We start from the raw sequence: 21,859 nt of genomic DNA, 5'->3' as shown, positions 1-21,859 counted from the left end.
TCTTTCAGAATATATCGTTCATGGCTACTTATTTGATAGTGTTGATGCAGTTCAAGTTGACTCTCCTGAGACAGGGTGCTAAGAAGGCGCTGATTTCCGCCCTCAAAGCAAACGCAACCGCACCTGAGTAAACAGTGAATATAAAAGGGGAATTTTCTCTGTTCAATAATCTCGTAGATTTTACTTCCGCTTCGTATAGAATGTAGACAAAGTATGCTTTCCTGATGCTCTGGATTTTTTTATTTCCTATCTCCGCCTGTTTTATAAATCCCTTAGAACTTATTGAACTTTTTCTTGGAGCCAGCGATCTTGCTGACCTTTAACACATTAAAGCGCACTGTCTTTGACAGTGGCCTGCATTCGCCGACCGTTACGATATCTCCTGCCTCAACGTCCCTGAAATTGAAAGAATAGAGAGAAGAGAATTGTTATTCGTATACAATATTTAAAAAAATTCCATCCCATCATTTTGTTATATTTTGTTAAAATTAATTCCTAATAAAACCCGTACAACTGTTTACGAAAAATATTGGTGGTTTAATGCTTCAGATGAGAAATTCAATATAGAATCCTTGTCCGTTGTCACTGACACATTCGATTTTTCTAAATTTTATGCATATTGGTTTATGTTATATGAAATCTCATACTACATGCAACATACACCCAGGTTTTTTACGCGGTTTTTTTTTGCGCGATTTTTTTTACGAGTTACGAGGTATCCGCGTAAAAAAAATACCAGTGCAATATCACATCTCTCCCTCAGCTCACATTTCTCTCTCATACTCCCCCGGAGCATATTACGGTAATTAGTGCTTGTAACGGAGCTTAGCGCTTATGAAGGAAATCAGTGCCGCACCATATCACGATTCTTACGTGGATTTTAGGTGTTGGGTAACGGGGAGCTCACCGGACGGTACAAAGGGACGGGGTTTTTACGGGCAGCGATTCGTGAACGTCTTTCCCTGTCTACTTAGCTCTGGGCGGTCCAACAGTGCTACTGCACGTGCATTTTTTATCTACTGGGTGTACTCATAAATGCTACGAATCGCGCCCTGGCTTTATCTTGGATACGCTATTCTGGCAAATAATCTCAAATACAGTAACGTCTCGGTTATATCACTGAGCGCTTTTATCACTGAAAATGTTTCGTTTATATAACGTTTTTTCGAAAATTAAAAATAAGGAAACTCATCTTGGTTTGTCCATTCGCAAACATGATCTTGGTTTGTCCACTTTTTTGAATCCTCTAGTTCAGCGCACCTGTGTCAAATCTTGTATTCGAATGTTCCAACACATATACATAAAATTGCCTTTTTCATGATTTACAGTAGTTTTATAGGATATTTTTACGGATTTACATGTTTGAAAGATTTGTAAAGTTCACCTTCCATTGGTTCCAATGCCTACTTTTGATAAACCACCAGATGATTATTTGGTACGCATTCAGGCTTTTCCTGGATTATAATACTTAAAAATATTGTAAACATCATGCTTGCACACCATTTGTATCAGATTTTATATATCTTCTTCTTGAATGGCGTTAACGTTCCCTGTGGAACTTTTGCCGTCTCAACGTATGCATTAACTAGCGTCATTTATTAATACTTAGTTGAGATTTTCTAAGCCAAATAACACGCCTTGAATGTATTCCGAGGGGCAAGCTCTAGAATAGGCGTGATCACAGTGCAAGCCGAAGGAAATTTCTTTGTCGAAAAAATCCCCCGGCCAGAACGTGAATCGAACCCGAACACCCGGCATGATAATGTGAGACGCCAACCACTCGGCCACGGGTGCACCCTATTTATATATCTAGATCTTGTAGTTAATGCATCTCGATGACCTCAATTCTGATCATGGTTTGTCCGATTCATTGATGTTGGTTTGTCCACATGATTCCGATATAGAAGGTAATGAAAAAGCCGATCTCTTAGCAAGATTAGGATCTTCAACTGAATTCATCGGGTCTGAGTTATTTTGTGGATTATCTTCATCATGCACGAAATCAAAGCTCAAAACCTGGGAAATATCAATGATTGAAGCCAACTGGAGGGCTCTATCAATACCAAGACAATCCAAATTATTCATTACACCTTGTGACAGAATAACACGCAATCTATTCAGCTTGAATAAGCAGATTTGAGTACATTAACCGGTCTATTGACCGGACACTGTCCGAGCAGGTATAACCTTAAAAAAATCGAAAAAATGACAGATGATAACTGTCGTGTCTGCAATTTCGAAGCTAAAACATCGGAACATTTACTGAATCACTTTTTGATGGACTATCATTTCCATTTGCCACATCGTTGAAACTGCCCCAAAAGATGTCATGAGCTTCACGTATAAGGTATAATTCAATTTCGTCTCTTCTTCTTCGTTTAATTTGATTTGTGGTGAAGTAAGTATCAGATTATCATCCCTGAAGACAGTACCAAAGTTTTAGATCTAGGTCAACACCGCTATCGTGGTTTTAATCCCACAAGCCGCGTCCACATGGACAACACTGGACCAATTGATGAGGACTGTTTCCTCGCCTGAGGAAAACACAGAAGCTACAGTTGGCATTCTCAATGATGTATTCGTTCGTATGGGGATGCCCAAACACTGCATCTACAGCCGACTTTAGAGCACAGCGGCAAAAGCATCATGGTGTGGGGCCGTTTCCCATGGGCTGGAGTGGAAAACTTCGCCCAGGTTATGACGGTATTATGACTGCTGATGGTTACATGGACATTCTGTGTGAGGACCTAGACGAGTCCATGCTGAAAATGGGACTACAACTTCCAGCAAGATGAGAACCCGAAGCATACTGCGAAGAAAACAACAGCATTCTTCCGATCGGCTCGGATTCAACCAATAATGTGGCCACCCCAAAGCCCCGACTTCAATTCTAATGAGTATTTATGGGCGATTTTGGACAACATGGTACACAAAACTGACGTTATGAACAAGCCAAACTATTTTGTTGCGTTGAAGAAGGCTTGGGGCGAGCTGAACCCCCAACACCTCCGGAACCACGTGGATAGTATGCCAATGCGAGGTAAAATGGAGTCACATTGACTGTTAACCCTTTGCGGTCGTATTAAATTTTTATATGGGTGTCGTACTGGTCGGAATTAATTTCCCTTAAAAGAGCATATATCACTGCATGTATCATGTAAGATTATGAAAGCAAAATAAGATCTGTTTATTTCTTATGAACTAAACAATGGGTTTTTATATAACAAATATATTTTATAGTTCTACTTCGTGTATATCGCACGAGAATAAACTCAAGTCTTACGAACCAGCCTACGGCTGAAAGTCTCTTGAATAAGAAATGAACCTATAAGACATTCCACCTACTTTCATACACATTTTGATACTCCTCCCCTATTCATGTCTTAGGTTAAAATAAAATTTGGATTATTAACGTAGACGGTGCCGCCTTGTTTTATCTTTTTAACTATAATTGTTGTATCCGATGTAAAGTAACTGTTTCCTTGCTAATTATACTGAGTACCGTTATTCATTATTCATAGAGGCACCATATTAACTCGTGAATTGGTTCACTATACATTGTTCTGTCTATCGCCAAGTGTATTAGAACTCAACATAAGCCCCACCTATAAACAGTGCAGAAACGCACACAACTGCAACAGCAAATCTGTGACCCACACGAGCGCGTGTGCAAATACATAATTCTTTCGGTCTTATTCCAACTTGAAGGTCGACAATATTAAAAGTCGAGCTGTTGAGGGGGGAACCCTGTCTGGAAGGTCGGAAAATAATGAATTTTCGTGGATTTTTTTTTCGGATGTTACGAATAAAGTGAAGTGTTTTTTGGTTATTGTTTAAGGTATATTTGAAGATGTATTTTCCATTTTTTTAGTGCACGAATAATGATTATGACGCTGTTGACAGCTGGATGCGTAGATGCTGTCTGAAAATCAGTATTCTGGTGGTATCGGTTCTGAAGCAACGGAGTGCCGTAGAACAAATTCCAATGAATATTTTGAAACTTTAGGACAATACCTAAAGCGTTACATAGGGGTTTTTGAAAATTCGAAAAATTGCCAAAACGGCAGCCATTTTTTTTAAATTAGATATTTTTCATGAAAAATCTCTAAATAGCGATTTTGAAAAAATCTAAAAAATTAGATATAAAAAACGGCTATGTAACGCCTTAGATAATTCATATCACATATCACAATCTGATAAAAAAAATTCGGCCAAATTAGTCGAGTAGGTCCTGAGATATCGATACCACCAGTTGAAATTACATGGTTTCGAGAAAAACGCGTTGGCTGCAACTTTCCAACGAAATCAAATATCGGGAAATCCTTTTAGGACAACATTTCTGAGGGTAAGCTTCCCAAAAATGTAAAAAACAAAAATTCATTTTTTAGATTTTCCAAACCGGGGTTCCCTCTTAAAGAACGTTGTGTCTTGTTTGGACTTAGCTTGTAGATCCATGATAGGACCCCACCAGTGGTAATACTTTGTGAACCCCTACAAATGTAAGATTTTCATACAGTCCACATTTAAGAACCGACGACCGAAAACCGATTTTGATCCGAATCCGAACAGACATTAAGATTCGTTAAGAAAAAGTCTACATTGATACATGGCTGAATAAAGTATAAGATTAGTATGATTCCATGCTGTGGTGTTTTTATTTTATTATATTTTATTTTTTTAAATCAACCATGGAAGGAAGTCATTTTACTGTTTTTCTGAAAAATGAACAAACGAGGTGGGTGAGGTGGATTTTGTGTGTGTTCATTGCTGTAACTCTTAGACATTCGGTCTTTGGAATAAAGTGATCATCATACCACTTCATTTAGCCGGAAAATAATTATCAACCAGGGTGTCGACTCGAAATCCCGAAAGAAATTCCCTGATATTCCTTGATTTTTCAATAATTTTTCAAAAAGCAATCCAGATGTAGATGCTAAAACATTCAGTTAGCTTAAACAATGAAATATAAGAACGTCTGTCGATATCTTCCATTAAATGATTTTTTCGTGATTTTAATTGAGTTAAACGACGACTGAGGAGTGTCGTGAAAGATTTAAAAAATAGAATTACTAATACAATTCAATATTATCTTAAACACTAGTACAGAATGAGTCATTTTCATCTTGTTTCGGATCAATTTCTATCCTTCCAAAGCGAAATATAGCATCATGAACTTGTCGCATAGTAAACCATTTCCTCCCACATGTTGTCATAAAAAAATCGTTGTTGATGAAAAATCCTTCTTAATGTTGGGGTTTCCACACAAGAGACAGAAGACCATTTTTGCTAAAAAGTTCCGTAAACCTATTTTATTCCAAAAATGCTCCAGCCGTTAATTCTTTGGATCATTGTGAACAAACTTGTTTCTTTTGCTAGCAATATTGTTTCAGTGATAAGTCTTCTGAAGCTCCACTGGTACCAAAATCCGTCAAATTTCAAAATAGTCACTAGACAAAAGCTTCCCGAACCATTTTCCAGACGATGTTTTATCGGAAACAATAACGGAAAGATCAAGGATACACCTCATAAGCTTTAAAACCAGTGCTTTGCATCCCAGAAAAAAATTCAAGATTTGTCTGTTGTTAAATGTTGGCGAGTTTTGTTGAATCCATCAATCCTTCTATGAACCGTATAAAATATGCAATCCGAAGTTACAAAATTCAAGATTTTTCTTCTCAATTTTGAAAGACCAGTTGCTCGCGTAATATGACCAATTCGCGACACAAGAAGAAGTTTTTTCAAATGTATAATTCCCAGGCCTTCTTGAAAAGCTCCTTTTGCGCTGTTTACCCTTCAAAAGGACTAAAAAAAAGCAAACAATATACTGAAAACCCTACAGAGTGTCAAACTAGTCAATTAGAATTTTTTTGGTATCATTAACTTTCTAATCAATATTTTAATTCGCGGAATGTCATTTTTTCCCGATTGATGACGAAATACCCTGATATTCCCTGACATTGGGCCTGATCACGAACGTCACTTCACGGTGAAAACGGAATGAAATGCATACAAATTGCATACAATTCATTTCATTTTCACCGAGAAGTGACGTTCGTGATCAGGCCCATTGTTAGAATTCCCTGTTTTTTCAAGGTAGTCAACACCCTGTGAGTATTTGAAGTTCATCCGGCTTTATTCCCGTTTCTACTTCACGGCGGAAACGAAATAAAATTTGTCTGTGATGACAACGGTACGGTGTCGACATCTGGTTTTCCCACTACAACTTATCATCTTGTCTTATATATAAAATTCTCGTGCTCGACCGATTTTCATGATATTATACTCAAAAAACTTGATAGGCATGAGAATAGTTCGTAAACTATATATGATAACGCTAGGATACCTATCACTTTATATTTGATACCGATTAGGGTTGTCCCATGCAAATAAAATCTGAATAACTTTGTTTTCGTATTTTCTTTTTTTTCATAAATTTGGCTTGAAAAAAAACCATATATAACCAATTTTCACCCTCATCTCCTTTTTTTTATCGCGATATATGTATTTTTATATAAACGATACCAAATAATTGATTCGTCGTTCGTTTTTTAAACAGGACGAATTTATTTACGTCGTTTAATGCCAGATGGCACTTCGTCCTCTTCATCGAATATCACCCTACACATACGCAAGTAACCTCAATTCGACTAAAACTAGCCTTTTTGGATGAGCACAATGAATTATTGAAATTATTCTAATCGCACCCATGCTCGGAATGCAAAATAACAGTCACACTATTGTCGTGAATCCTGATAAACCGATTGAAGAGCACATGTATAGATCCAATGCGCCACAGTTACTTTAATGATTAGGAACATCATTACTCATTTTGAATTAATATTTCAATATTATGTGGTTGGAGGAGACGAAACAAACAAAAGAGTGCCCTCGATGGATTCTTATGTGTGTCGTTTGATGAATTGGCGCTGTCAGGACAACGTCATCCTAGGATGTCTTGAGCTGTGTCAATAATCCATGGTCAACATATTCGCAAAGGTAGTGAGCGAACGACTGCGATTCCTATGAGACAATCAACAGAAGCGGTTCGAGGTAGGGATTGTTAACCGGTTTTACCGTTACCGGTTTTACCGGTAATACCGGACCATTTTTCATTACCGAATTACCGGTAATTTTACAATCAACAACCGGTTATTTCGGTAATTTTTATTTTTTCACCATAAATAATATTTGCCTTTATGCCGCTTTAAAATTTTACTCGAGAATCTAAATAAGATCGGGAAAACACAACGGCTGCGTCAGTGTCGATACCCATACGGGAGAAGATATCGACACTTACATGTAAACATGGCTAGAGGCACAAAAGTCTTTCTCTGTCTTTCTCGTTTCCATCGTTTCCATTCGCTGTATACATGAATGAGTGCTTGACGTGACATATCACCAGCAGCATACGAATGAAAGAGATGATGAATCAACATTGTGCCTGTCTCACCGCTTTCATACCGAAAAAACATCGATTGTTGTGAATTCATTCATTTGTTTTTTTTTAACACGCACGAGATTTTGGTTAGAACGAAACAAGTTTTGTTAGATAAAATGGATTTTGAAGGAAAAGTGAAGGCAGGATTGTCGGAAACCTCAGTATGGAAGTACTTTTTACGAGGTAAACAGAACAGAGGGATTGCAAAATGTGTCAAGTGTGATAAAATCATCAAGTGTGAAGGCTCAAGCACAAGTGGATGTAAAGCTCATCTCCGATTGAAACATGGAATACTACTGGACAAACGACCTGCATCTGCCATTCCGGAACCGTCTAAAGAAGTTCCATCAACATCCGGACCCGAAGCCAAGAAGAGGAGTATCATCCGATATTTCTTCAAGTCAAGCCCTTTGGATGCTGTTCTAGCTAGATTGGCAGCTAAAGATGGAATACCGTTCAGCACTATTTGCAATTCGGAAGACATCAGGCAAGGGCTGGTAGCTCGTGGGTTTTCGGACATTCCTCGAACCAGCAATGGAATTCGCCAACGAGTCAAGACATTTTTCGAAACAGTCGTCATCGAGTATCGGAAAGAGTTTGAAAATATCAAAAAGGACGGGGGAAAATTAAGCCTAACCTTCGACGAATGGACTTCGATTAGAAATCGGCGTTACATGAACGTGAATGCTCATTCGGCCGATAAAACTTGGAACCTCGGTCTGCAACGTGTTGAAGGCTCAATGAACGCGGAACGGTGTGTTACCTTACTTTCTGAGAAAACATCCCAATATGGAATATCGACAACAAAGGACATAATGGGTGTCACGACTGATGGGGCGTCCGTCATGAAAAAAGTTGGAAGCCTCATACCAGCTGCGCATCAAGTTTGTCTCGCGCATGGCGTTCATCTAGCGGTCACAGACGTGTTGTATCAAAAATCCAATTCAACTTCGTATTCAGGTAATAATTGTAAAAAATAAATTAAATGATAAAACATAAATAAATTTTCCGTTCAATGCAGATTTTGCCGATTATAACGGGTCGGACACAGAAAATGACGACGATAATGATGATATCACCGATTTTTTCGCGATCAACAGTGAGGAAACCGATGAATGTATCATTAAGCCCGAATACTGTCTAACAATCCAAAAAGTACGAAAAACGGTGAAGCTCTTCAGAAAATCTCCGGTTAAAAACGACGAAGTTCTCCAGAAGCATGTCACCGCGGACCACGGGAAGGATATTTGTTTGCTCCTTGATTGCAAAACTAGATGGAACAGTCTTCTGGCAATGTTGCGCCGATTCTACTACCTCCGAACTTCAGTTCAAAAATCGATACTCGATCTGAAAACGAAGCACAATATAAGCTTCAGCGATCAAGAACTGACAGCGATAAAGGAATTGGTTGATGCCCTCGAACCAGTTCTGGTCGCCGTTGAACTGCTATGCCGGAAGAATTGCACTCTTTACGAAGCTGACGTCGGATTGCAATTTATGCTAGAACAGGTATCGGATCAACCATCAGAAATTTCGAAGCAGCTGCTTGAAGCCCTGATTGAAAGGATTACAGAAAGACGTTTCGTATATGCAGATTTGTTCGCATATATGAATAATCATTCTGCTCGTGGTGGTGACACAGCTAATGGTGACTTTGGCGTTCTCTATCAAACGTCACGGACTACAATGATCAAGCAGGCATTTGAGATTGTGCGTGACCTGATGAAATTTGACCAAGATGGTATTGATTCAGTAGCTGGTAAACAGCAGGAGGAAAAGCCACTGGACGATGCAGAACCTGCAGAAAATTTGAGCATCAAGGAAAAACTGGAACGACGATTGCAACAGTCAAAGGTTTTAACGTCCAGCTCCAACACAACGTCTACAAACGTATTGATGAAGACCCTCAGACAAGAGTTTTCCTACTACGACGCAGAGAACATCAGAGGCAAATACATGACGATTGTATTTGATGCTCTTCGTACTGTACGCCCAACATCAGTGGACTCTGAACGTGCCTTCTCCGCTTCTGGAAATTTCGTTAATAAGATTCGATCTAGATTAGGAGACGACACAATTAACATCCTTAGTGTCCTCAAGTATTATTTTAGCCAAAAAACTGAGTAGCAAAAACTTGCTAAATGTTTTGTTTGTTTGTTATCTAATTAGTAACAATAAAAGCCATGGAATGGATTCATTTCAAAGTATTTTGTTTACCGGTGATTTACCGGTTTTACCGGTAATGAAATTTTCATTACCGAGTAACCGGTTATTGAAATTTTGGCACGGTAATGCAATCCCTAGTTCGAGGAATGATAGCGAGACGCTATCTGGAGTAACACCTACACAGCGTTTGTTCAAACGACAGCACTTGTGTTCAAACAAAAGAAATGCAGTCTTTAATGGGCTCTATTACAAAATTACACGGACTGATTTCTAAGTATTTTAACAACATCGAGTAATGATTATCATCCAAATTTAAGCAATTTAAAATCATTTTAGGGTCTGCTAATCTGATACAGATAAAATTGCTCCACGAATACGGATTACTTATTTTGAAGTTCATTTTGCGCCGAGGCAAGGTTGCTACATTTCATAGCACGAATGATCAGATTTCTGAATGCAAAAGACGAATCCTGAGATCCGATCGATCCGGTCCATTTCTCTGTACATCATAGATCTCATCTCCATCTCCACATCACACTCAGGTTCGGGAAGTTCCCACGGTCCAATGCAAAACACGATCACATCTTCACGTATCTGCTCGATATCCACGTGGAATCTATCCTTCATCGATCATAATCAATTAATTTTATAGATCGTTGAAACATTTGAACACACATGTATTGCAATACATTAGTTATTTTTTATTCAACAGTCAAAATATTCAATAGAAGTAATTTATATGGCAAAACAACGTTTGCCGGGTCAGCTAGTTATAATATAAAATTATCTTCAGATACAATTTTTGTGAGATTATTTCTCCACATGAAGAAAACAAAGTTTTCCATTCACATTGAACACTATTTTGATACGGAGAAGGTCGTTTTCATTCATAATTTCCATTTGAAAGGAGTTCATTCTGCCTGAAAACTTATAGTTATCTTTAACGCTTCACTAACTCGTAAAACGTAGTTAAATGGCGTGCCATTCATTTCGTTTTCACCGTGAAGTGGAAACGAGAATAAAGCCGATCAAATCAAGAAAATTCGATTCGGTTCGAGCAGTTCATACACTTCAGAGATGTAATTACTTCAGAGCGAAAAGTGAAAAACGATGATCGTTTGATAAATAAATGAAATGACCAAGGCATCATGCCGTACGTAAAAGAATAACATGAAATTTGTTCCAACTCCTTGCTTACAACGTAAATATGTTGAATTCAATTGAATTCGGAAATTGTTTCATTCAATCAATTACTTCATCAATACAAATGATTACTGAGCCAACGGTAGTTCTACGTCAACTTTGTAATTATATCATAGATATAACATTACTCATTTATGATATTTGAGGTTCTCACTTTGAATTCCTTGAAAAAATGAGTCAAATTATCGATACTAATATACTTTATTGATCAAATTCAATTGATTTTCAAAAACCTCCCCGATGTATGGAAATTAACAAATGTGACCGCTACTTGCATCGAAACGCTCACCGGGTGTGGAACGTTCCGTGAATAGTTATGCTGTCTGATCGTTTTCTGTTGCAAGATTAAATAGCATCATTCTCTTGGTGTTTCGAATGACACAGAGTGAACACTTGCGTTTCCGACTCGGCAATACTTCCCAATAACAAAACCAATCCCCAAGCTTAGAACTCACCTAAAGCAGGGCGACAAATGTACGCTCAGATTTCTGTGACGCTTCTCGAACCGGTCGTACTTGCGGATGAAATGCAGATAATCACGACGGATCACAATCGTCCGCTGCATCTTCATCTTTCGCACCACTCCCGTCAGAATACGTCCACGGATCGAGATGTGGCCGGTGAAGGGACATTTCTTATCGATGTAGGTTCCAACAATGGCCTAGAAGATACAAGAGCAAATTAGTACCGACGAATACACGATCAAAGAAACAATGATTGTTTTCATTCAATGATTCAGACAATAGAATAGGGTTTAGCAAAGGGTATCCTCATGTGGTAATCAGAAGACCATCGTGAGTGGGTATCATCACGCTGAAACGAATCAAATTTTGATAACTACGCGTCCACTTACATCCTTTGGAGTTTTGAAACCAAGTCCAATGCTGTGGTGCAAGCGGAGGCCCTTCTTCTTGTTGACCTGCTTGCGGTTCAGGTTAACACCGATTTGCTTCTGGAACGCACGTTCGTTCTGTCAAGAAGGAAGAAACAGACCGGAATAAGTTTGGTTAGGAAAGATTCAAACGATGGACGAAACGTAAACAAATCTTCGGAAGTGAAACATTCTTCTGCTACTTCCTATATAGATCAGTTGTGATTTAGTTTTGGGTTGGAATCTGACAATCTTCAGGTTTGAGTCAGTAGACCGTCATGATTTTTTCATCATTTGTATAGGGCAGCAGGCCGTGTTTCACTCCGAGATTTGTTTTGAACCTTCACACGCTCACGTGAAATAACTGTTCGCGACAGTATTAACAACGGCAGAAACAAACAATATGTGCCGGGACCGTTCACTATCTTTCACAAAATAACGGCAAAAGTTTGTTTCACAGTGAGGATAGAAACAGAAAATTACTTCGTTCGGAGCACAGACGAGCAGACAGTACCTGATCAGCCATGTTGACGTTGGGAAAGAAAGAGGAATCACAGGATGTGCTCAGACGCAAACAGAATGGATGACAGCTTGTGAGTTTGAATTCAAGATAATTTAGGTTATCAAACGAGACAGGAGTGCGTTTACGGCTGATAAAACGCAAAAATGTGAATATGCGTTTTTGTTAACCTATTAGCAATCTAACGTACAAATCTACACCTAGGTAGCGTTGCGATGAAAGTGATGATGGTTTTAAATTTTGCCATGTGAGCTTATGGAAGGTTTGTAGTTCTTTCCATAAATTACAATGTTATAATCATAAAAGATTATTTGATTGCGATGAGTTTGAAAGACATTTAATTCTGCGCAATTTTATATATACCATGTTATTTTCTTACCTCTTTCAGTCGTGAAAACTGTACAAATGTTGACAATGGTTGAATCAAAAAAGGAAACTCGAGAGCACAATCAAAAACAAGTTGAAAAATGCATGATTCCTGCATGTGAGAACTACCTTGGAAAGTCCGGAAGTAAAATATACGTGATTTGTTTTTGAGCTTTAGGTTACATTATCATCATTTTCTTAGTTGAAAAACAAAATCCAGATGTCTCACCGATCGTTTACGTTTTGCGTTAGATCGCCAATTGGCGATCTAACGTACAAATCTACACCTAGGCGGCGCTGCGGTGAAAGTGATGATGGTTTTAAATTTTGCCATGTGAGCTTATGGAAGGTTTGTAGTTCTTTCCATAAATTACAATGTTATAATCATAAAAGATTATTTCATAACGATGAGTTTTTAAGAAATTTAATTCTGCGCATTTTTATATATAGCATGTTATTTTCTTATCTCTTTCAGTAGTGAAAATTGTATAAATATAGACAATGGTTGAATCAAAGACGGAAATTCGAGAGCACCATCGAAAACAAGTAGAAAAATGCATGGTTCTTGCATGTGAGAACTACCTTGGAAAGTCCGGAAGTAAAACATACGTGATTTGTTTTTCAATTTTAGGTTACCTTATCATCATTTTCTTAGTTCAAAAACAGAATCCAGATGTCTCACCGATCGTTTACGTTTTGCGTTAGATCGCCAATTGACGAATTTACGCAAAGCTGAATCAGCTCATGCGACATCTACATTAGAGCTCAGAACCACAAAAGCGAGGGTGTATGTTTATTTTACGCACTGAAAAGCGAGATTCGGTGGTGATTATTCATTTTATTTCAATTTAGATTCATTTCAGCCATTGAACGTCGTCAGTATATGGTAAGAAAGTTGGAGTTTTGTATATTTACGATGGTTTCAACACGCGATTTGACCAAAGTCATAGATAATCTTCGAAAATTTTAAGTTTGATAATGCATACCGGTTATTAATACTAAGGATAATTGCGATGAAATCGATATCATATTAAATTGACTGATATAATTAATTATGTAGGGGCCGATACGCGAAGGATTTGCAGTATTTTCAGCGCAAAACACCCTATTCATCGTTTACTTAGTCGAAAAAAATTAATGTTACAATATTTATAGCAAGCCATTCCCCGTAATATACATGGCACATTGTAAAATGATGATTTTCTAACCTTTTCAGCGTGGAAAGAATACATGAAACCGGGAAATTTGAAGATAAATTCTGATTTTTCTAGAAAATTTGAACGAATTTTATACCAAAAAAACAAAACATCCTCATTTTACTCGCTGCGTCATCTGGTTATAAATCCAACGTAAATTCGTCAATTGGCGATCTAACGCAAAACGTAAACGATCGGTGAGACATCTGGATTTTGTTTTTGAACTAAAAAAATGATGCTAATGTAACCTAAAACTCAAAAACAAATCACGTATATTTTACTTCCGGGCTTTCCAAGGTAGTTCTCACATGCAGGAATCGTGCATTTTTCTACTTGTGTTTGATTGTGCTCTCGAATTTCCTTCTATAATTCAACCATTGTCAACATTTTTATAGTTTTCACTACTGAAAGAGGTAAATAAATAACATATTATATATAAAATTGCGCAGAATTAAATTTCTTACAAACTCATCGCAATCAAATAATCTTTTATGATTATAACATTGTAATTTATGGAAAGAACTACAAAGCTTCCATAAGCTCACATGGCAAAATTTAAAACCATCATCACTTTCACCGCAGCGCCGCCTAGGTGTAGATTTGTACGTAAGATCGCCAATTGGCGATCTAACGCAAAACGTAAACGATTGGTGAGACATCTGGATTTTGTTTTTGAACTGAGAAAATGATGCTAATGTAACCTAAAACTCAAAAACAAATCACGTATATTTTACTTCCGGGCTTTCCAAGGTAGTTCTCACATGCAGGAATCGTGCATTTTTCTACTTGTGTTTGATTGTGCTCTCGAATTTCCTTCTATAATTCAACCATTGTCAACATTTTTATAGTTTTCACTACTGAAAGAGGTAAATAAATAACATATTATATATAAAATTGCGCAGAATTAAATTTCTTACAAACTCATCGCAATCTAATAATCTTTTATGATTATAACATTGTAATTTATGGAAAGAACTACAAAGCTTCCATAAGCTCACATGGCAAAATTTAAAACTATCTTCACTTTCACGGCAGCGCCGCCTAGGTGTAGATTTGTACGTTAGATCGCCAATCGGTTTGCCATCTCAAGAGGGAACACTGATTCTAAATTGGGTTGAATTCATCGAATGAAGATAGACGAGGGAGTCTTCGGAGAATATAAACGTTTGTGACATAAAATACATAACAAGGTTATTTTCTCATTTAGAAATATAAACCAAATTTATTGTTCCACTTCAACGTGCTATTGAAGAATCTAATACACCCTTAAAATCTAAGCCGCTACAGGTTCCTTCAGAGTTTCAGCAGTAATATCCGGCAGCTCCTTGATACCGTTCTTGTCGATAACGGATACTTTGAAATTGGGCATATTGATTATCAATCGCTTTTGAATTTCGACAACGCCCTTTTTCATGATCTCGTACGCCTCATCCTGGGTAATTTTATCGTGGTAATACCGATCCAAGATACTGTTCACGAACAAGCCTCCATACCCGTGAGCTGCGTGCTTCACCGGCAATGAGTTGGCTAGATAATCTATGTAGTGCAACTGAGACCCATCCGCTTCGTCATATCTGAAAATGGGTAAAAGGTTTTAAAGTAACGCATAACTGTGTTCCCGTTCTAATTTACCCGCCGACCAGAACATTAACTTGATACGGAGTACGAGAACGCAAATAGTCAGCCAAATTCTTCCGAGTAAAGTGTGCCGCTGACTTCGGACCCAGTTCGTAGCCGTTGCGCATTTTGTACAGAAGAATGTTTTTGCTAATGTACTCCGTAAACTGTACTCGGTCACCTGCCTCTCCAATGGTGGCCATCAGTAGATTATCGGAGATCTTATAAATTTTATTTTCATCTATAAACATAGAAACATGATGACGGTCGTGTTTCGGGAATGATTCGGTCCTTTAAGGTTAAGAGTTTAGGCTCAGAAACACTCACCATCCTTTAACACCATAATTGAGTGAGCGTGTGTACAGTCGGCAGCCAGCATCACGAAATCTGGACCGCGAATTCCCATCAATGTCTCCATGATTAGTGAACTATCGAATCGTTTCTATCACAAAATCTAGCAAATATGTTCTCAACAATAATTACGGTGGTACACTTCGACGATGACAAACAAAATCCTTAATGTTTTTCGGTGTACCGTTCCGATATATTTTGACATTAGAAGGGTCGTCCGTAACCGATGTTATGAAAGCGCAGACTGTTATACTCGAAAGAGCAAAAAGGAATAGATTTTGATCAAATTATTACACTGAGAGAAATATTTAGTAAATATAACGATTTTTTTTGGTAAATGCTACCAATCTATAGCCATTTTCGACCGTACTAATAAACATATATGTCAAGCAGAACCATGATGTGTAAGCCCAATGTCAGTTTCATTTTCCCACCGAAAATGCATGTATTAGAATTATATCCTTATTATATCTCCGTATTACTTTATGGCAACAATGAAAATGGTTAATACGCTCTTTTCTTACTAGTTTTTAGATATGACAATATCCAAATTTGCTAATGTTATCGAGTTTGTTGACAATGTGTATAAAAAATATGTACATACTACTAATGTTTGCATAACCAAATGTATTTGGTTGTTTTTGACTGAGGATTTTTCCAAGTGTATAGATGGTGTTAGGTCTTCTATACATTGGGTAACCACAACCCGATCTATGTTGGCGATGACAATCGCATCTCCAACTCAGCTTTGCACATTGAGGCAACTCACGCGTGATGAAATCGTTAAGTTTTTATCCGTCATCATAAACTGCATAATCGCTTGCTGTGCTGCCGTTTCTTTAACACTCCTATACTCGCGCATTGGTCTGTCAGACCGAGAAATCAATAATTCGTTCATTTTTCAGAAAATATCAACACTACGACTTTGCTATTCTCTCTAGCTTCATTAATCGGCGTTCGTCATCGTTTAGCGTATCACATGTGTTGGTACAAAGGGGACGTGTGCCACTTTTTCAACACTTTCGGTCTAACACACCGACGCGAGTATAGGAGTAACTTTTTTGGACAAGTGTCTTTTTTCATATTTTAGAATATTGTTGAATGAAATGTATAAATTAATGTTAGTGGCGTGGAATATTTATTGAATATAATGCATAAGATCATTACCGAACTATTCTTATTTGATTTCATTCCCTTTTGTAACTGGATTGAACGGATCCATATATTAACCATTCGTCGTTAGATTCATACGTTCAAAAGCAAAATATAAATGTTTGACTTTCGTATAGCTATTCGCTAAATATAATGGTCATACATATACACACTTGTGAAAGAATTTCACATGTGGAATAATTGTAAACAGTAAACTATAAACTAATCAGTGGCTTATGGTAATTTTTAACAGTTACAGCTTCGGGGATATTCAATTTATAATGGACAATATCGACAAGAAAACAAGAAAAAGAAAAGGAAGTTCCTAGAAATCCTTTTATATCATCTTTTTATGCCCCATCTAAAAAAAGTTTACCTAGTTTACCAAGAATACAGAGACAAAGAATATTAGAAATATGCAAACTTTATATTCCAGAACCTTTATCATCTGGTAATTGTCTAGAAGGTCGTTATACATTCTTCTCTTTGATAAAAGACCCGAAAAATACACAACTGCATGAAATGTAAAAAATATGTTTGTTTCGGGCATGCAGTTATGCTATGTTCTGATTCGTACTTCAATGAAACCACAATCGATTAATACGTTTTTATGTTGTCTTATAGCTCTTTATACTTCTATGAATTATATTCAGTTGCTTACTTTTAATTAATAACAGTGAAAAATTCGAATTTCGTAATTTGTGTATCAAAGTATCAAAAATTACTCTGTTTTGAGGAGGCTGAGGACAGTTAAAACATAATAAAGATGAAGGAAACTATTTTTTTGGAGTTTTTTTCATTCAATTATATCCTCTTCATCAAATAAATGCCAATAAAGCCTGAAAAATACACAATGGCAACATTACAGAAAAGTTCAATTTTCGGTCTGTGACACCGTGCGCGAGTATACGTATTATGATTTTGCACGCGAGTACAGGAGGGTTAACTACTGAAGGAAATCATATGAGGAGCAATTTATGAAAAACATTTTTGAAAAAAATATGACTTTACATGGGATTTTTCGTAACACGAGCGAAATTAGGAAACAAAAGTATTTAATTTTGCAAAAAAGCATCAAATTGAATGTATGTGCAACTTTTTGAAACTCTACAATGAAATCATAACGGAACCATCGAAATACAATTTACACTATAACAGAAAAATCTGTTTGTATGGCATTCCTGGACGTACTTTTTCCGAAAGTGCTACAGCCTGAGACGCCAGGTTTAAAGACATGTCTTCATTTGAAGACATTTAACTTACTGTGGAGACATTTGATTTCATGAAGACATTTTGAAGTATGTGAAGACATTCCAGTATGATAGTGTATATGGATCTCTGGGAGATATTATTTTAATAAAATAGGCTGAAAAAAAAATCTTAGTGTCATCCGCTCCCTTTTTATCAGTGTCACTTATTTACTTTTGTCTTTAGTGATCAATGGAGACATTAGCTTGGTGTCATCGGCTCGTTTGTTTTTCACTACTTCACAATCGAAGGTTTTTCAGTTACATACCGCTTCACAATTAGTATTTTATAATGTTAATATTATTTATTTTAGAATGAAAAATCCTTTTTTTGCAGGTGATGGAAAAATCTTATAAGAAATTTGTTCTGAAATACAAATTTCATATCATAATGAAAGATGTCAGTGAAAATGTCGAAAATGTGTAGACAAATGGTTGAATAAGAATCAGGTATACGTGTTTCAAGTAATTAAATAAGTAATTAAAAAATGTAGAATTTTTTATTCAAATTTTACCATTTCGAAACTGGTTTCGTGCCTTCTTATCTGATAGAGATGGGACCCAAGTTATGTCCCCAAATTATAGTCGCCACCTGACGTCAACACTGTACCTGTACCTGTACCGTATAATCGCAAATAGAACATTATGAAAATTATATATGTCACTGTAAACAACTATTGACGATACATAGGTAGAATCACCGCCTAGGTGGTAGTGTAATCGAATGGAATGGATCCCTAAATCTTTTACTGTATTTTTGAAAAGAATGTATCAAAAGAATTTTATTCTGATTGGATATACTGATTGGATATACCGAGCACAACTCGGTGTCGCATTAGAAACGATTGTGACCTGTAATCGGATATATCCACAAACACAACACAATGTGAAAAACAGGGAAATCTTTGAAAACCTAGGGGCGCAACCTAATTGGTTGCGTGTTCGCTACTAAGCGAACAATCATGAGCTCATAACCCAGGGCCCTCTACTGACCATCTCTGTGTGCTATATCAACAGTCCCGCTGTGAACAGTCCAATTGTGAACATTCGAACAATAGGAATATTCTTACGTCGAAAAAGGCGACATGCGTATCGATAGAAAGGGAATGCTCTTACGCCTAAAAGTGTAATTACGGCTACACCCAGCAAACATTAAATCGCATAACAAGCGTATATATATAACATCATATGCCCTAAAATTTGGTTGGCATATAATGCGCCTAACTTGCATATGCATGCAAAAGTGGAGGCCATATACATACATGGCAAATGCTTACCGAATTTGTTTGGATGAATATGCAACTTTGACCGGCTATAATAGCGATTATGTTGGAATTGAATTGCGATCTAATATGAATATATTCATGAATTGTCAAAGCACCAAATACGACTTTTGCCATACTTATATACGATTTATTACAGACATAGAAAAAAACAAATGGCGCAAAATATTTTCGTGAAATGTTTATTACAACCTCACGAATCGCCATGTTAATATATGAGTATTTATGTTCGTAGAAATAATAATTGTTTGATTGACTTGTGTTGGGAGTGGAATATGAATATTTAAAATGCCACAGATTGATGTTTGGTGAAAACTGCTCCGATGTGGGTTCGAACTCCGGTCGTCTGGATTATCATCCACCAGCTATCTCGCGCAGCTATCTGAAATTTAATTCAACAGCAGTTAAAACTTTCGAGTGCATCATTGACATTTCAATATGATGTAATATGTTCTTTATTAGGATCTAATATGATTTACTGTTTGATGATTTTCTTCAGCATGCAACACGATTTACTACAGTACTGAATCGATTTAAATTATACTCTTATACGACACACAAACTGCATCAGCGTAATATGCGCATATGATGCGGATTAAATATATTTTACGACAATGTACATCATAAAACTGATGTTTATTATACCGAATTGCGACTTAATTTGATAATGGTATATAAAATCGAGTTTTTACATTTTATGCGATTTCAAATATACACGATACATACTTTGATTGATATTATATGCGATTATGATTTATTCGGATTTCTTGTAAGACTTGGCACGTGCAAAATTATACGATTTAATGTTTGCTGGGCAGTGTACCCAGCAAACATTAAATCGTATAACAAGCGTATATATAACATCATATGCCCAAAAATTTGGTTGGCATATAATGCGCCTAACTGGCATATGCATGCAAAAGTGGAGGCCATATACATACATGGCAAATGCTTACCGAATTTGTTTGGATGAATATGCAACTTTGACCGGCTATAATAGCGATTTTTACCATACTCATATACGATTTATTACAGACATCGAAAAAAAAACAAATGGCACAAAATATTTTCGTGAAATGTTTATTATAGCCTCACGAATCGCCATTTTTATATATGAGTATTTATGTTTGTAGAAATAATAATTGTTTGATTGACTTGTGTTGGGAGTGGAATATGAATGTTTAAAATGACACAGATTGATGTTTGGTGAAAACTCCTCCGATATGGGTTCGAACTCCGGTCGTCTGGATTATCATCCACTAGCTATCTCGCGCGGCTATCTGCAATTTAATTCAACAGCGGTTAAAACTTTCGAGTGCATCAGCATTTCATTGACATTTCAATATGATGTAATATGTCCTTTATTAGGATCTAATATGATTTACTGTTTCATGATTTTCTTCAGCATGCAACACGATTTTCTACAGTACTGAATCGATTTAAATTATACGCTTATACGACACACAAACTGCATCAGCGTAATATACGCATATGATGCGGATTAAATATATTTTACGACAATGTACATCATAAAATTGATGTTTATTATACCGATATGCGACTTAATTTGATAATGGTATATAAAATCGAGTTTTTACATTTTATGCGATTTCAAATATACACGATACATACTTTGATTGATATTATATGCGATTATGATTTATTCGGATTTCTTGTAAGACTTGGCACGTGCAAAATTATACGATTTAATGTTTGCTGGGTAATAACCCAGCAAACATTAAATCGTATAACTTTGCACATGATAAGTCACATATAATTTCGTATCAAATCACAATCGCATAAAATATCAATCAAAATATCGATCATATATATCTAAAATCGCATAAAACGCAAGAACACGATTTTCCATGTCATCGATGGATTGAGTGGTAACGTTGTCGTATCAAATCGCATATCAGTCCAAAAAGCATCGCATATTGTTATATACGGCTTTATATGCGTACAAAATATGGCATATACGTATATCGCCTCCACTTTTGTGTGTATATGCTAGTTATCTGCATCATATATCATACAAATGTGTCTTGGTTGTATGTATATCGCCTCCAATTATAGATATTCATACGACTTAATGTTTGCTGGGAAACAACAACAATTATCTCAAGATAAAAATATACACAAATAAATTCGGCTCTTTTTTTTATTATTATTTTATTGGATGGAAGGCCCACAAAGTGAATGCTCTTACGCCTAAAAGTGTAAGTACGGCTACAGTCTAATAAACAACAACAATTATCTCAAGATAAAAATATACACAAATAAATTCGACTCTTTTTTTTTTATTATTATTTTATTGGATGGAAAAGCCCACAAAGTGGGCGCAAAACCTCATCTTTTACGTATCAACAGACTACATAAAATCCTACAGATACATTTACTTAAACCTAATCTTAAACTAAACGCGAACACATTAAAAAAGGTCTGGATA

General features: G+C 36.6%; 3 protein-coding genes across 4 annotated transcripts in view; 1 reads left to right on the top strand and 2 right to left on the bottom strand.

Annotated features, from left to right (window-relative positions):
• The window catches only part of LOC129779323 (gustatory and odorant receptor 22), an 80,970-nt gene extending 80,573 nt beyond the window's left edge, over positions 1-397 (top strand). For both annotated transcript variants that reach the window (XM_055786738.1, XM_055786739.1), the window contains one exon: positions 9-397. In XM_055786738.1, the coding sequence (XP_055642713.1) occupies positions 9-131 (123 nt within the window). In that variant the 3' untranslated portion in view covers positions 132-397. The remainder of the gene's footprint in view (positions 1-8) is intronic.
• Positions 218-12,234, bottom strand: LOC129779335 (40S ribosomal protein S11). Its single transcript, XM_055786756.1, has 4 exons — positions 12,193-12,234; positions 11,661-11,777; positions 11,263-11,468; positions 218-396 (listed from the first exon to the last, which is right to left on the bottom strand). The coding sequence occupies exons 1-4, from the start codon at positions 12,202-12,204 to the stop codon at positions 273-275; spliced, it is 459 nt and encodes a 152-aa protein (XP_055642731.1). The 5' UTR covers positions 12,205-12,234; the 3' UTR covers positions 218-272.
• Positions 12,235-14,951: 2,717 nt separating this feature from the next.
• Positions 14,952-15,941, bottom strand: LOC129779334 (proteasome subunit beta type-2-like). The gene is made up of 3 exons (XM_055786755.1): positions 15,705-15,941; positions 15,393-15,618; positions 14,952-15,334 (listed from the first exon to the last, which is right to left on the bottom strand). The coding sequence occupies exons 1-3, from the start codon at positions 15,793-15,795 to the stop codon at positions 15,034-15,036; spliced, it is 618 nt and encodes a 205-aa protein (XP_055642730.1). The 5' UTR covers positions 15,796-15,941; the 3' UTR covers positions 14,952-15,033.
• Positions 15,942-21,859: the final 5,918 nt, after the last annotated feature.

This window comes from Toxorhynchites rutilus, chromosome 3 (genome assembly GCF_029784135.1).
Source record: "Toxorhynchites rutilus septentrionalis strain SRP chromosome 3, ASM2978413v1, whole genome shotgun sequence".
In the NCBI taxonomy this organism is placed as follows: domain Eukaryota; kingdom Metazoa; phylum Arthropoda; class Insecta; order Diptera; family Culicidae; genus Toxorhynchites; species Toxorhynchites rutilus.
The sequence above is the reverse complement of the archived record's forward strand: the minus strand, read 5'-3'. Positions and strand labels throughout refer to the sequence as shown.

Bases quoted from the DNA above. Each gene is read 5' to 3' on its own strand.
- LOC129779334 (XM_055786755.1), bottom strand. From the start codon at position 15,795: ATGGAGACATTGATGGGAATTCGCGGTCCAGATTTCGTGATGCTGGCT. The intron at 15,619-15,704 runs GTGAGTGTTTCT...CTATGTTTATAG, and splicing joins AATTATGGTGTTAAAGGATG to ATGAAAATAAAATTTATAAG. The intron at 15,335-15,392 runs GTAAATTAGAAC...ACCCATTTTCAG, and splicing joins GTTAATGTTCTGGTCGGCGG to ATATGACGAAGCGGATGGGT.
- LOC129779335 (XM_055786756.1), bottom strand. The intron at 11,469-11,660 runs GTAAGTGGACGC...TGTATCTTCTAG, and splicing joins GTTTCAAAACTCCAAAGGAT to GCCATTGTTGGAACCTACAT. The intron at 397-11,262 runs GTGAGTTCTAAG...TTTCAATTTCAG, and splicing joins CATTTGTCGCCCTGCTTTAG to GGACGTTGAGGCAGGAGATA.